This window comes from Parus major, chromosome 13, assembly GCF_001522545.3.
Source record: "Parus major isolate Abel chromosome 13, Parus_major1.1, whole genome shotgun sequence".
Taxonomy (NCBI): domain Eukaryota; kingdom Metazoa; phylum Chordata; class Aves; order Passeriformes; family Paridae; genus Parus; species Parus major.
Genome location: NC_031782.1, coordinates 1536551 through 1550793, shown reverse-complemented (window position 1 = coordinate 1550793; position 14243 = coordinate 1536551). Strand labels below are relative to the sequence as shown.

The 14243-nt window shown below is 63.0% G+C and overlaps 1 protein-coding gene across 1 annotated transcript; it reads left to right on the top strand.

The window, feature by feature from the left end:
• Nucleotides 1-206: 206 nt before the first annotated feature.
• Nucleotides 207-12722, top strand: ARHGEF37 (Rho guanine nucleotide exchange factor 37). Its single transcript, XM_015642253.3, has 13 exons — nucleotides 207-419; nucleotides 2426-2629; nucleotides 2960-3083; nucleotides 3350-3497; nucleotides 4202-4401; nucleotides 4887-5017; nucleotides 5467-5571; nucleotides 6200-6310; nucleotides 6937-7266; nucleotides 7899-8027; nucleotides 8370-8565; nucleotides 8974-9146; nucleotides 9425-12722. Exons 2-13 carry the CDS (start codon nucleotides 2438-2440, stop codon nucleotides 9632-9634), a joined length of 2049 nt encoding a protein of 682 aa, XP_015497739.1. The 5' UTR covers nucleotides 207-419; nucleotides 2426-2437; the 3' UTR covers nucleotides 9635-12722.
• The last annotated feature ends 1521 nt before the right edge of the window (nucleotides 12723-14243 follow it).

The window sequence follows — 14243 nt, the reverse complement described above, 5'->3', positions numbered from 1 at the left end:
GGTTGGATGGGGGCGGCACCGAGGGCGGACACAGAGCGGGGGATCGGCTGTTCTGGCGGATGGGAGCGGTGCCGTTCCCGTTCCCGGTGCCGTTCCCGTTCCCGGTGGGGGCGGTGCGCTCGGGACCAGCCGGTGCCAGCCGGGCCGGCCGCCAGCCTCCCCCGCCCGCCGGCCGTGCGCAGGGACCGCCCCGCTCCGCCCGCCACCGACCGGCTGCGGCTGCCCGGCGGCGGGGCTGGGCCCCCCTGGGCGGGATCAGCCCTGCTCGGGATCATCCCCCTGCTCGGGACCATCATCCCCCTGCTCGGGACCATCCCCGGCCCGGCCGTGTCCCCCGTGCCCGCCCGCTGCGGCTGCGGTGGCAGCGCCCGCAGCAGCGGCCGCGCTCGGCGACCTGCGCAACCCCGCCCGGCCCGCAGGTGAGAGCCGGGCCCGGGGGCTTCGGGGGGCAGAGAAGAGCCTGGGCTGCCTGAGGAGCGGGGCTGACGCTCCTGGGGCGCGGTGGGAGCTGCGGACCCGGGGCCGGCGGGGTTCGGCCCGGGGGGAGCGGGGGTCGGGGAGGGCCGGGCCGGTCTCTGCGTTACGGGCAGGGATGGCTTCAGCTCCCTCTGGGCACAGGGATGCTGTTAGGCCCCCTTTAGGGACAGGGATGCCCGGAGCCCCCCATGGACAGGGATTTCCAGAACCCCTCCTAGGGACAGGGATGCCCGGAGCCCCTTGGGGACAGGGATGCTGGTAGCCACCGAGGCAGCAGTGACAGCTCAAATGCGGGAAGCTGCCTGGGAAGGGGAGGCTGGGAAAACAAAACCTGCTCCTGCGCTGTCTGCCTGCTCCAAGCTGCCCAGAAATGCTGCAGTTTAGTTTTGCACTGCTCCCTTGTGCCCCTGAGCTCTCAGGCCAGGGGGGTGAGGGGAGGCAGTGAGGTTTCCACAGCCTGGGGAACCCCCCAGAGCAGCTCTGTGTTCTGGGGATGCTGCTGCAGGGACCAGGGACACCCCAATACTGGCGTGTCGTGAGCTTCAGGGTGCCCCTCCAGGGCTCAGGGGGGTGTCTGAGATGAGGGCTTTCCTCCTGCCTCCACTGAAGTGGGGTTTTGCTGTCACCCCAGGCCCAGGACACTGGGTTTGCCCAAGAGTCCTTGATGGGAATCTTTCTGCCTGGACACCTCAGAGGCACCCAGAGGGGTGCAGAAAAGCCTCCTCCTCTCCATGTGCAGCCAATGCCATGCCACAGGCAGGGGAGGCAGCCACGTCCCAGAGGGCAGGGATGACAGCTGGCAGGGTGGCACAGTGTGCCAAACTGTGCCAAGCCCGGCTCTCCTCCAGCACAGTGGCATGTGCCAGGAGGGGCATTGGCCCTGCCCACGGCTCGCAGCTGCATCAGCCACTTGTGAGCTGGACCCTCTCCACAGGGAGAGGGGCTGCACCTCCAAAGTGGCACCTGGCATGTTGCAGTCCGGCTGTGGAGGTTGGCACTGGCTGGGCAGGTAGGGCAGGGCAGTCTGTGATGCTGCTTGTGCCATCTGGTTTTTATCCTGCCAGGCCACCTCTGTCTTGTCTTTGCTCCTCTCCTCCTCTGCAGGCAGGCCTGGCAGCATTCCTGCCCTGGCTGGGGTATGGATCCAGCCCAGCTGTGCCTGTGCTGCTGTGGGCTGTGCCGCACCTCTCGCTCTCAAGGCCTCCCTGCCAGGAGCCAAGCACTGTTTGTGATGCTCTGGGAGCTGCTCATCCTCCCTGGTCTCAGAGCAGAGCATGTTTCCTGAGAAGGAAAGGGCAGGAATCAGCTGGGATTTTCCACAGCAGAGAGGAGAGTGTGTCACGTGCTGTGCCACGCAGGGCCCTGGCACTGCCTACCGGGGCCACCAGTGCATCTGGCAGAGGCGTCAGCAGCTCTGCCCTCCTCTCCCCCCGTCCCAGTGGCTTTTAGAGCAGCTCTTGCTGTCACAGACACATCTCTTGTTCCAGCTCTGCAGAACTGCTCTTTGTACTTCAGACAGGACCCCTGAATGCCAGGCAAGGCGCCAGCGGTCAAGGCAGGGAGGGAACAACTGGCCCTGGCAGCCAGGAGATGGAGTGGAGGTGACAAACCCTGCTGTGCCCGTGGGGACGGGTCCCTACACTGTGCCAGTGCTGGGTGGCAGCTGCCAGGTCCCTGCTGGCACCTGGGGGCCTTTGCCTGCTCCCCAGCCCCACACGTGGGCACCGCAGTGTCAGCGTGTGTGTGGCAGGTCCCTGCCTGCCACGCGTGGGTGTCTGCAGCCAGCCTGCTCCTGCCTCCCAGCACGTCATGGCTCCACGGTTCTGGAGCGTGCTCTGAAGTGCAGATGGGTTGAGAGTCCCTGGGGATGTGCTGTGGGGTGTGCCAGGCACAGAGCTGGGCAGCAGAGCAGCTGATGCCACCAGGGCTGCCTTTGCCACCCCTGCAGTGTCCTGCTGAGATGGCGAGCGCAGAGCCCAACTCTGAGGAGGCAGCTGAGGCTGAAGAGGCCGCCTACGAGGTGATGCCCTGCGACAGGACCGAGCTGAGCCAGCGCCTGGCTGTGGAGGAGCTCATCACCACCGAGGCCAGCTATGTCCACAACATGCAGCTCTGCGTGTCGGACATCCGGACACACCTCCAGAAGAAGCAGGTGACACGGGCCACCTCCCCCTGCCCAGGGCTGGGCACTGGAGGGTCAATCTGTCCAGAGCTGTGAGATGCCCAAATCAGTGCAGGGGCTCCTTCCACCTTCCTGTGCTCCCCCGAGGTCTGGGGCTGGATGGACCTCGGGTCTGACTTTCACACTATGACTTTCCCTTGGGAGTCCAGACAGGTCTCAGCATTCCCAAAGCCTCCTGAGACAGAGCATCACTCCAGCTCCTGGGGTGTCTCCTGGGCCAGCTTACCAGGAGTGCCTCTAAAACACCTGCTCCATCTCTGATGTATTTGGCTTAGCCTGGGGCATCTTTGTTCCCTTCAGCTGCCCGAGCTTGACCTGGAAGGACTCTTCTCTAACACCGACGACATCCTCCATGTGTCCAGACGGTTTCTGAAGGGTCTGGAGGCCACGGTGGGACAGGGGCAGGAGCAGCTGCTCTGCATCAGTAAGTGGTGCAGTGCCAATGGCTGCCCCGTGCCCACCGTGTGTGTGTGGGGTGGGGTGTCAGCCCAGCCCCCTGCCCTGACACCTCCTGCCCCTGGCTGACCTGCCCAGCCTGCAGACAGCGATGGGGACAGCAGCAGGGGGGCAGAGCCCTGCCCTGGCACGCTTGGCATTGCTCCACTGGCTTCACCCTTCCAGCAGGCTGGGGAGAAACCCCTGAGCCCACAGGAAAGGACCCTCCTCTCCAGCCCCTCTCTCCTTCCCCAGGCACCCTGTTCCAGGAGTTCAAGGAAGAGATGGAGACCGTCTACAAGATCTACTGTGCCAGCTACGACCAGGCCCTGCAGCTGGTGGAGAGCTACCGCAGGGAGCCCCGGCTGCAGGAGGAGATCCTGGACACCCTGAATGCCACCGTGTAGGTCCCTGCTGCTGAGCCACCGCCTCCCTGTCCCTGCTTCACATCCTGGCTTTGCCCTTCTCCTCTCTGGACAAGCTGCCTGCATGGATCTGTGTCACCAGGCTGGGTGCCACAGCACGGCCACCACCTTTGTGGCATTTCCTGGTGTAATCTCTGTCCTAGACCCTTGGTTCATAATCTTTTATCATGGAATCTCACCCAAAATAAGGGATGGGTGACATCCACAGCTGCTGCCTTCCCCAGGGAGGGCACATGGACCAGAGAGACACAGGCTGGCCCTAGGGGACCCAAACTTTGGGGGAGGTCACAAACACTGTCAGAGCCAGGAGAAGCAGGAGCAGCAGTGGAGGAGCTCCTGGCATTTGCTGCTTAGGACACAGGCAATATGATTCCCAAAAGACAGATGCCTTCCCTGTGGGTGGGAAGGGAGTCACTGCCAGCACCTCCCTCCCGCAGCCCGTGTCCCAGGGCTGGATAAGCACAGCACTGCTCAGGGAGGCAGGACACCCAGCCAGGGCTGGCACTGCCCTCGGGGCTGGCAGGGACACAGTCCCCCTGCAGCTGGAAGAGAGCAGAGGTTCACAGCCAGAAATGCCCCATGACTTCTGGGCTGCTCTCTCCTGAAGACACTCCCAGAGAAGCCGTGGAGAGCAGCAGGGCAGGAAGGCACCGACCCTGAGCGATTCCCCCCTCTCCATCAGGCCTCACACGGGCGCCTCAGACCTCAGCTTCTTCCTGGTGATGCCCGTGCAGAGGGTCACCAAATACCCTCTGCTGCTGGGGAAGATCCTGGAGAACACCCCGAGCAGTGCCAGTGCCCACTCAGCCCTGCAGGCAGCGGCTCGTGCCATGGCCCAGGTCAATGCCAACATCAACGAGTACAAGCGGCGCCGGGAAGTGGGTGAGTGGCCAGGGGCTGGGTGCAGGTGGGGCACAGCACCCAGCCCAACCCCTGTGGTCTCCTGGGCCACTTAAATCAGTTCAAAGCTCTCCTGCCCTCCACTTAATCCTGCCTGGTGGAGCTGCAGGCTGTGCAGGCAGCTCCTGGAACTGCTCTGGTCCTGTAAATGCCACTCTGGGCAAGACCCCAAGGCTGCAGGAGCAGGGTGGCATGGGGGGGCTGAGGACAAAACCAGTCTGTCCACATTCCTGGGGCTGGGGAGAAGGGAATAACAGTCCTGCTCTTGGGATAGGAGAAATCAGGCTCCCCACAGATGGCAGCTCGCCCTGCTTTTTGATTTTCCTGGTCCTTCCCTTCTTTGATGTGGCTTGTGCTTATCCTGTTGATCAGCCCTGTGCTGCTCACCTTCTGCTGCCTGCTCAGCCGTGAAGTCTCCTCTTCTGATCTTTTCTCCCCCCTATTCTGCCTCCTCCCACCCGAGGCAGCAACCAAATACAACAAGGCCGAGCACCTGACGCTGCGGGACCGCCTGGCGCGCCTCAACACCCACTCCATCGCCAAGAAAACCACGCGCCTCAGCCGGCTCCTCATGCACGAGGCCGGCATCGTGGCCAAGGTGGGCAGCCCTCACCCCCTGCCCCACCCCAGGACCTGCTGCCCCTCCTTGGGTCGTTTCTGGGGCATTTTGCTGCTCCTGAGGTGCCTCAGTAACAGAATGGGGAGCCAGCATGGGGTGGGGTGGCTGGTGCTTGGTTCTCCATCAGGGCCTGTGGGATAGCAGGGATGCAGGGATGCTCACTCCCCACCCCAGAGCATTGCTGGGCTCCACTTTGGCCCCCAAAGGACCTACAGGATAACCCCAGCAAAAGGAAAGACACCCCTGTGCTCCCCAGCACCACGACCACACCAAGAGCCTTGTTGCTGCCTGCACCGATGTTTTCACCCTCTTCCAGATTTTTGGAGCCCCACAAGGCCTGCCCTGCCTGTCCCAGCCCCGTGAGCTCCAGGCAGGTGCCACCAGTGATGGGCATCAGCCCTGGTGACAAGCTGCCTCTTTCCTTCCAGACTGAGGACAAGGAATATGACGACCTGGAAGAGAGATTCCAGTGTGTGGCATCCAGTGTGGCCACGCTAAAGGAGAATGTGGAATCCTACCTGGGCCATTTAGAGGTAAAACCTTGACCACTGGCCCAGGGGTTGGCTCCATCCCCTCAGGATTGTGGAATGTTTTCAAGCCCTGTGGAAACCAGGAGCAGTTGGGGATGTTCAGGGATTTGCAGCTGAGCTGTTGTGTCAGGGAGTTGCACAACATCCAAGGATTGCTCAGGTCCAGGGGAGTTTAAACCAAAGCTGAGGCTTTGGCAGCACTGTCTGAGCTGGTGTCATCTGAGAATAATCTGTCCTTAAACTTATCATTATTTCAAGGTCTTAAATGATTGAAAAGGCCGGGTGTTGTTCGGCCTGGGAATTCTTGCTTTAATAATGTGTATAAGGCAGAAACGTCCCCAGATCTGTCCTGACAACAAATTGCCCTTCTGAAATCACCTGGGTCAGCAGCTGCTACGATTTTCTCATGGAAATCCCTTGGGGGCATGTGAGGAAAATGAAAGTCTGAGTGTTGGAGTGTTGGCAGAACACGCAATCCCCAGACACAGCATTACGGGGAAAGCCTGGGGAAGTGGCCCAGGGTTCAGCAGCAATTCCTGGGCTGGAAAGGCCTTGCAGGAAAAGATTGACAAGGGCTGCCCACACAGGATTATTGGGAAGGAGGTAGAGCGTGATGCTTCCCCCCTTGCAGGCGTTCCTGCTGCCCACCCCACACCGGTGTGAGCTGCAGATGGACGAGGGACCTGCCCTGCAGCACCGCCGCCTCTCAGAGCTCCTCCACAGCACCGTTTTCCCAGAGTTTGTGAGTGCTCCTTTCCTGCACGTGCCCTTCAGCCCTCACACCTTCTGGCAGGCCACAGTGGGGCTGGCAGCCAGGAGCTGAGGGCACCCCAGTGTCCTCACAGCCCCCCCAGCGCAGCAGGCAGAGCCAGCAGCAAGTAACAGGATCCACCTGCAGTCACTGACACATGAAGCGAGGGAGCAGCTCCCGGGGAGAAGGGAGGGCAGAGGGACAGAGACAGCACAGCTCCTGAGCCCTTCCAGGGCTGGGATGAGCTGCAGTGTCCCTCTGATGTGCATCCAGGGAGGTGGGGAGGAGACCAGAACACCCCAAGGCATGGGGCCCTTAAATGGGCTCTGGGCAGGGCTGTGGGGAGAGCTTTGGCTGAGACTGCTCTGAGCCATTGGAGGTTCTGCCCAGCTGTTTTCACAGAGCACAAGTGGGGAATTGTGTCGGGCATGACTGCCCCCTCCCAAGGGTTTGCAGTGGTTGGCATCCTATGTGCCCTCAGGGAAAGATGTCCCAGGTGCTCCCCAGCCCAGGGGATGTCCCAGGGTGTCCCACGTCCCCCAGCCTCCTTCCCCCTGGCCCTGGCAGCTGCTGCTCCCACGGGCTCCCATGGAAATGGGGCTGCTCTCACCCGGCAGAAGCAGCGTGTGCACAGGTTGGTGTGGCAGCCCCTCTGCAGCCTCTCAGACATGCTGGAGGGGCCCCAGCAGCTGGTCAAGAAGCGCCTGGACAAGCTGCTGGACTACGAGGAGATCCAGGAGAGGAAGAGCGAGATGGGCAGCGTGAGCTACGATGAGGAGGCAGCCATGAACACCTACCTGGCCATCAATGACCTGCTGCTGGCAGAGCTCCCCCGCTTCAACCAGCTGGCTGTGCAGCTCCTGGGGCAGATCCTGCGCTCCTTCAGCGCCCTGCAGCTGGACTTGGCTGCCCAGGTCCTGCACCAGGCACAAAAGGAGCTGGAGCAGGTGAGTGGGACCCCTCAGGTGCACGAGCTGAGCTAGAACTGCCTTCTCCAGGTTTGCGAGATCTCTCAGACAGCATCAGAACACTGAAGTTCTGAACCTGCCCTTGCAGACACACAACTCCCTGTGGAGCATTTGTAAGAATCTCCCTTCCTTCCTGCCCAGGGAAATCCAAATTTTCTCTTCTGCACTGTCAGAAACTGTTCTGCTTTCTGTTTGTGGGAACTACTGGTAATTTATTGAGGTGCTGCTGTCTGAGAGATCAGTGTGAACTCGGAGCTCCTGAGAGCCAGGAAGGCAGGGGGGAGACAGGCAGCTCCTGGGCTGGGGAACGGCCTCCCCCAAGCCCATCCCCTGGGAGATGTGTCCCAGAGCTCCTCACTGCTGAGCCTGGTGCTTGCAAACACGGAGAGTGAGGGCTGTCCAAAGCCCTGGCCTGAGCCAGGACCAGGGGGAGAACAAGGTGCAGCTCAAAGCCAGAGAGGAGCACCTTTGATCCCCTGTGCAAGGTGAATTTAGTGGTCAGGTCTGGTCTTCTGCTTTCCCACCCTTTTTCTTCCTCCTGCTTCCCTTCTGCCCCTACCCAGAGCTCTTCCTCTCTCAGGGCCCTCCCTGATGCCAGTCTGTCTCCACAGCTGCCCCATGGCCACATGCCCCTGCCCAGCTTCTGGAAGGTGGTGGAGGACAGCCTGCAGCAGTCGGGGGCTCAGCTCCGTGCCTTCTGCCAGGCCTTTGAGACCGTCACCCCGAGCCCTGGCACACAGGTAGGGCTGGGCAGGGCACGGCTTGGGCCAGCTGGATAAAGAGAGGGACTGGGCTGTGGCTTCCCAGTGCAGAAAATCCCCTTGGTGGGGAGGCTGGCTCAGAATGACACCCAGGGGGTTGCCACAGTGTTTTCCCCAAGCTCCTGAGAGCAGCTGGCTGGGGATAACCAGGGATGAAACAGCTCAGCTCTGCTGGTTCTGGACACTCCAGACCTGGGGTGGAGCAGGGAGTGTGAAGGAGTTTCTCCTGTCCCTGTCCCTGGGCTGTGATCCTGCAGGAAGGAGAGCAGGTGTACCCCCTGTGTCTCAGCCAATGCTCCTCTGTCTCGTGCTCCCCACCAGCCTCTGACCCCTGCTGAGGAGAGGAAGGTCCTTTCCCTGGTGAGCAAGCACGGCCCAGACAAGCTTTACCAAGTGACCAGCAACATCAGTGGCAGCAGAGACCTGGACCTGACCTTGCTGAGGGGACAGATCGTGGCTCTGCTGCAGAGCGCCGACACCAAGGGCAACACGAGCAGGTGGCTGGTGGATGCTGGAGGTACAGTGAGCACTGTGGGCAGCCTCTCCTCACCTTGGCACCAGGGCCAGATTCACCTGAATCATTTCCTTACCCTGGGTGAGACAGCAGGCCGTGGTCTCCTGGCTGCTCCCTTCCAGCCCAAGGCCACCTCAGCTTTGCCATCAGCTGTAAGGTTCAGCTGTCCTGGCTGATCCCCCAAGGGAGCACTCCTCAAGTGTCATGGCTGGGAAAGGAGAATCCACACACACAGAAAGATCTGGAATTCTTTTTTTGGCGGGGATTTCTCCTGAATATCCCCTAGAGATGGACTAGTTTGAGCAGGGCTGCTGTGCCATGCCAGGCAACAGCCAAAACATCATTCCTGTCTCCTCCAGCCAGTCCTGCACATGCAGGGCCCCATGAGCTGTGTGTGTCTGTGTCCTGCAGGTCCCCGAGGGTTTGTTCCTGCTGCAAAGCTCCGGCCCTATAGCCCAGTGCAAGCCCAGCAGCCTGGGATGCATCTGCTGCCCCTGGACAGTGGCACAGAGAGAAGGAGACATTCCTATGCATCCCCCGAAGCTCCCAGGCCACAGGTGGCCACCTTCACCCCAACATTCCAGGTGAGAGTGGGGGACATCCCCGGGGTCATTTCCAGCCACCCCACCCTGCTGGTCCTTGTGTGGCTGGGGAGGTGGACCTGCTTTTCCAGGTGTCCTCCTTGCTGGGACCAGGGTGGACGGGCCAAGAGAACTGTCCTTGATGGGTCACCAATCCCTCCATCCATGCCACTGCTGTGCTGCCCTCTCAGAACTGCCTGTCCTGCCACATCCTTCCCCCCTTGACCCCCAGCTCCAGCAAGGGCTTCCTCCCTCCCTCCTTCCTTCCCTGCCTTGCACAGGTGGTCGCCGGCTTCTCCTTCGCAGCCAGGAGCCCGCAGGAGGTGACCCTGCAGGCAGGGCAGCCCGTGCTGGTGCTGGAGCCCCACGACAAGAAGGGGAGCACGGAGTGGAGCCTGGTGGAGGTGAACGGCCAGAGGGGCTACGTGCCCTCCAGCTACCTGGTGACGGTCCCCGTGCAGGACCCCGCGGGCTGGAGCTTGCCCGTGTGAGCGCGGCCAGCCCGCACCAGGGGCACAGGATGGGAGCAGCCAGCTCAGCACCCCAGGGCACCTCACAGGAGATGCTGCAGGGAGCAGCCCCCGGCTGGGAAGGTGGTGGGAGGCACCTGGGGACACGGCCCAGGGACGTGGGCATGAGGGTGGCATTTGTGAGGCACTTGTGAGGGTGCCGGGCGTGTGTTGGCACGAAGCAAAGCAGCACCAGGGAGCGAGGGCAGGTGGCTGCAGTTTTCCAGGGATTTGCTGAAATCCCTGCAAGTGGCAAACGTGTGCTGGGGCTGATGAGGCAGCGCCGTCCCTGGTTACAGCAGGACCAAACAGCAAAGGTGCAGCACTGCAGAGGGGTCCTCGGCCAGGCATGGGGCACCTGGACACCTGGGCACTGAGCACCTGGGCACTGGGGCACCTGAGTGCCTGTGAAACTGGGCACCTGGGTACCTGAGAAATTGGCTACCTGAGGACCTGAGAAGGTGGGCACCTGAGAATTTGGCTACCTGGGCTCCTGTGTCAGCGCTGCGCTGCGGCCGCCAGAGGGCGCCCCGCACCTGCACCCAGTGCCCGCCCGGCCCGTACTGGGAGCGCTGGGAGCACTGGGAGCACTGGGAGCACTGGGAGCACTGGGAGCGCTGGTGCGGGAGTGCGGGGCCACAACGCGGGGGTTCCGCACCGCTCAGGGCACGGAGATCGCCACTCCCGGGACCCCCCGTTCCCCTGCGACCCGCACAGATCCCCGACACGGGTGGAAGAGGTTTTTGGGAGAATCAATCCGTGTTGGTCCTGACCTAAGGCTCTGTTTGAGAACGGAGACATCCTCCCTCCCACCATTCCCGAGGTGTGCCAGCTCCGTGCCTCAGTTTCCCCCGCTGTCAGGAGATGCTGATGGCACCGAGGCGGGCAGCCGTGCCCACGGCAGCCCTGCCATGGTGCCGGAGGGGACTCGAGGAGCCCCCCGGGGCTGGCACCACACGCTGCCCATCCCTCTCAGTGGAGCTCCCGGCTGGCGTCGGCCCGGCTGCCCTGGGCTCCTGGCGCTGCCCGCATCAAAGGTGCCCGTGGCGGCTTGGCGAGCGCTCTGCCCTGCCCTGCCCTGCCCTGCCCTGCCGTGCCCGGGGCCAGCAGCACGCCCGGCCACCCACGGGCTCCCCACGGGCTCCCCAGGGCTGGTTTGGGGCAGAGTGGGGTGGCTGGGGGGAAGCCACCTCTGCCCAGGTGCCATTGAAAACCCCGAGGAGATGCTCACCTGCACCAAAGCTGGGAGGGGACATCAGTGCCAGGGCTGGGGACATGTCCCGGGGATGCTCCCGGCCTGGGGAAAGGCTGATGGGTTCCCTCAGAAAGGGAAAATGAGGAGGTTGGGGGTTGTTGAGCAGGGGTTGTGTGTCTTGCCTGCAGCCACAGGGCTCACCCCTCCAGCTCCCTGCAGATGGATCCTCTGGATTTTTCCACCCCTAATCAAATCACATCAGGTCGGGTTTCCCTCCCGAGTCACCTTCCTGCCAGCTCCGTGGGGTGCACAAGCAATCGGCCCTGTGCCAGGCGGTGGCGGCAGTCGGGCAGCTCCTGCTCCACAGCCCTCGGCTGCCTGAGGCCCTTCAGAGGCTTCGAGGGGACAGTGGCACAGGGGGTGCTGAGCCCGCTGCTGCCTGAGCCCCGATCTTCCCCCTGGAAGGAGATGTGGGGTGCTCAGGACTGCACAGGACATCCCGCAGCGCCTGGTTCCTGCCAGGAAGAGGGAAATGAGCTCATGTGGCTTCTCCAGTCTCTGGATCCCGAGGTGGGATCTGCAGTTCCCCCAGTCCTGCTGCCAGCCTCGATGGCCAGGGGACCTGTCCCGGGGGTCTGTCCCCAGGATGGGGCCTGGTACTTGCCTGCATCCCTCCTTTGTCCCGTGAATTCCCGGCGCTGCTGCTGCCCTGAGCCTGGAAGTGCCCTCTGGGAGTCACGGGAGGGCACGGGGCTCTTCCAGCCTAAACATGAGTGGGGATAAAGGGCACAAGCGTGCCTTTAAATAGCCCGTCAAGGACAGGCTCTCCCGGGAAGAATGCTCTGGCTGGCCCGGCGGAACACGGCTGTGCCCGCGGGCACGGGGGGACAGCGGGGCAGGGCTGCTCGCCACGAGGGCAGCTCAAGGTTAGGCACGGCCCTGGCCCGCTGCCACCGTGCCACGGCTTGGCACCGGGGGAGCAGAGCCGTGCAAACAGGGAAACGAATGCCAGGCCAGGGGTTTGCCGTGCCCGGGGCTGATCTGGAGGTGGCAGCGGAGCCGCCTGTGCTGCCCGCCAGCCCGCACGGAATTTGGCACCGGCGCTGCCTGGCTGCCGGAGCAGCCTCCGGAGCAGCTCCGCTTGTCCCGGAGCGGCTGCTGCGCTCCTGTCCGGGCTGATTCATATCCTGGACGTGCAGGCATTTGGATATTGTCCAGCATCGGGCTGGGACAGCACACGGCCGTGTCCCCAAGGCGCGGGTGCCAGCCCAGGACGGGGCCGCTCCGGCTCTGCTCTGTCTGGCTTCTGCTCCCTGGGGACTGCGGGGCCACAAAGCACGTCCAGGGTGACATCCCGGGATGGCAGGAGGATGGCTGTGTGCTCAGGTGTCCGTGTGCCCACCGCCTCTGCTGGGGCACCCCGGGGACAGGGAGGAGAGAGAAAAAGCAGCTGCCGCGCAAACCCCGAGCCCAGGCTCCCAATGCCGGGCCCCTCCGGGGTGCAGAAAGGCAGAGGGCACAAAGGGTCGGAGCGGGGAGCCAGGAGGAGCAGGGTGGCTGCCCTGGGCTGAGGGGCACAGCCAGCCCGAGTGGCTTTGGGAGCTCGAGTTCTGCCAGGCTGAGCTGGCTCCGAGCAGAGCCCGCCTGTGCCGCAGTGCTCCCGGCCACTCGCCCGTGTGGTGGCCCACGAGGAGCAGCCCGAGCCCCCGGGCACCCGGGAGAGCCAGCCGGGACCAGCGTGGCCCGAGGAGGGGCTGAGCCCACGCCGAGCGAACCTGGGCTGTGCAGCAGGAGGGGAGCTGTGAGCAGCAGCGCTGGCTCCGGGCTGGTGCAGCTGGCACCTGAATTGTCTAATAAAGTGTGAAATTGCTTTCATGCTCTGCTACCTTTGCTGAGCTGGACCGTCATTACAGCCCCCCCGCGCCGGCTGCCGCCGTGTCCCCCCGTGTCCCGCTGTGTCCCTCCGTGTCCCGCTGTGTCCCCCCGGGCCCGGCCCAGCCCTGCAGCCCCCCTGGGCCGGGGTCCCCTCCCTGCCCCTCAGAGCTCTGCGGGGCACCCCCGCGATGGGGGTCCGTGCCGTGGGGCTGGGGGATGCCGTGGGGCTGGGGGATGCCGTGGGGCTGGGGGATGCCGTGCAGCCCCTTTATCGCGCGGGATGCCCAGGGCTGCAGGGATCGGCTCAGGTGGGAGCCCTGCCCTGCGGCTGAGCCGCTGCCAGAGCCCTGCCCCGGCTCCATCCCGGAGCCTCCTGCGGATGTACAGAGCTCCCACCCTGGCAGGGACAGAGGGACAGCCCGGCCCCCGCCGCCGGTGGGTGACGAATTGCTCCTGAGCCAGCTGGCTGTGCACAGAAACTGTTCTCCACCTCTAATAACAATAATCAATCACCCTGCTGTGGGCAGGGGATGTGCGAGGTTTTCCAGGGCTGGGGAGCTGGTGGGGCGAGCAGGGGGATTTTGGGGGGCTCCCAAGGGGGACACAGAACCCTCTGCTCCGGTGGTGGCTTCCCTCCAGCACTGCCCAGCAGGAGGGCAATCCATGACCAGGTACACACGCTGCCAGGGGGAAGTGCCAGCTCCTCGGAGCTGTGAAAATCATGATTTTGGAGGGAAAAGCAGCTAGGAGCCCAGATCTGGCATGGGGCACAGGGTGCTCCCTGCTCCAGAGGGTCCCCATGCCAAAGGAGCTGCTGAGTGAGGCCCAGGAAAAGGGATTTCTGCAGGGCTCAAGATACTTTGCCCTAGGGAAGTGGTGCCACGTTTTCCCAGCTACTGATAAAATTAAACCCTTGATCTGGTTAAAGATTTAGCCCACAAGGCAAGCCCGGGTAGGACAGCAATGCTGTTAGTGCCACTGGCTTGGTGACAATTCAATTTTTTCCTGGTATCTAACCCAATCCTACTCTCTGTCAGTTTGAAACCGTTCCCCTTGTCCTGTCACTGCTGGAGAAAACCAGTCCCTGGGAGCAGTCGGGGGAGCGCACCCTAACCCAGCAGCATTCCCGAGCCCTCCTTCATTGGCATTCCTCCTCTCCCAGCCTGCACAGCCTGTTCCCAACGCCCCAAGCGTTAATTGAATCGCTTCCCCCAGAACTGCCAATGCTTTAGGGACTGGAGCATCTGCACACACCGCGGGCAGCAGGCTCAGCCCTTCCCGCGGGATGCTCCAGCTGCAGGGAAGGGAAACGGAGCGAGCAGTGACAAGACCAGCTCGGTGTGCAGGTGGAAACACCCCCATTGCAAAGAGTCACGGGGTGAAGGGGATGGAGTCCAGCCAGGAGCCCCAAGAGCTGTGGGAACCCCTTGGGAAGATCACCAAGCATCCACGGGGCTTGGAAAACATCCTGCTCCCCTCAAGGCCGTGTCGGGCACTCCACGCAGCCCATCAAACCATGGG

Coding starts and splice junctions, on each gene's coding strand:
- ARHGEF37 (XM_015642253.3), top strand. CDS start 2,438: ATGGCGAGCGCAGAGCCCAACTCTGAGGAGGCAGCTGAGGCTGAAGAG. Junction 4,402..4,886: donor CAAGCGGCGCCGGGAAGTGG/GTGAGTGGCCAG, acceptor CACCCGAGGCAG/CAACCAAATACAACAAGGCC. Junction 5,018..5,466: donor AGGCCGGCATCGTGGCCAAG/GTGGGCAGCCCT, acceptor CTTTCCTTCCAG/ACTGAGGACAAGGAATATGA.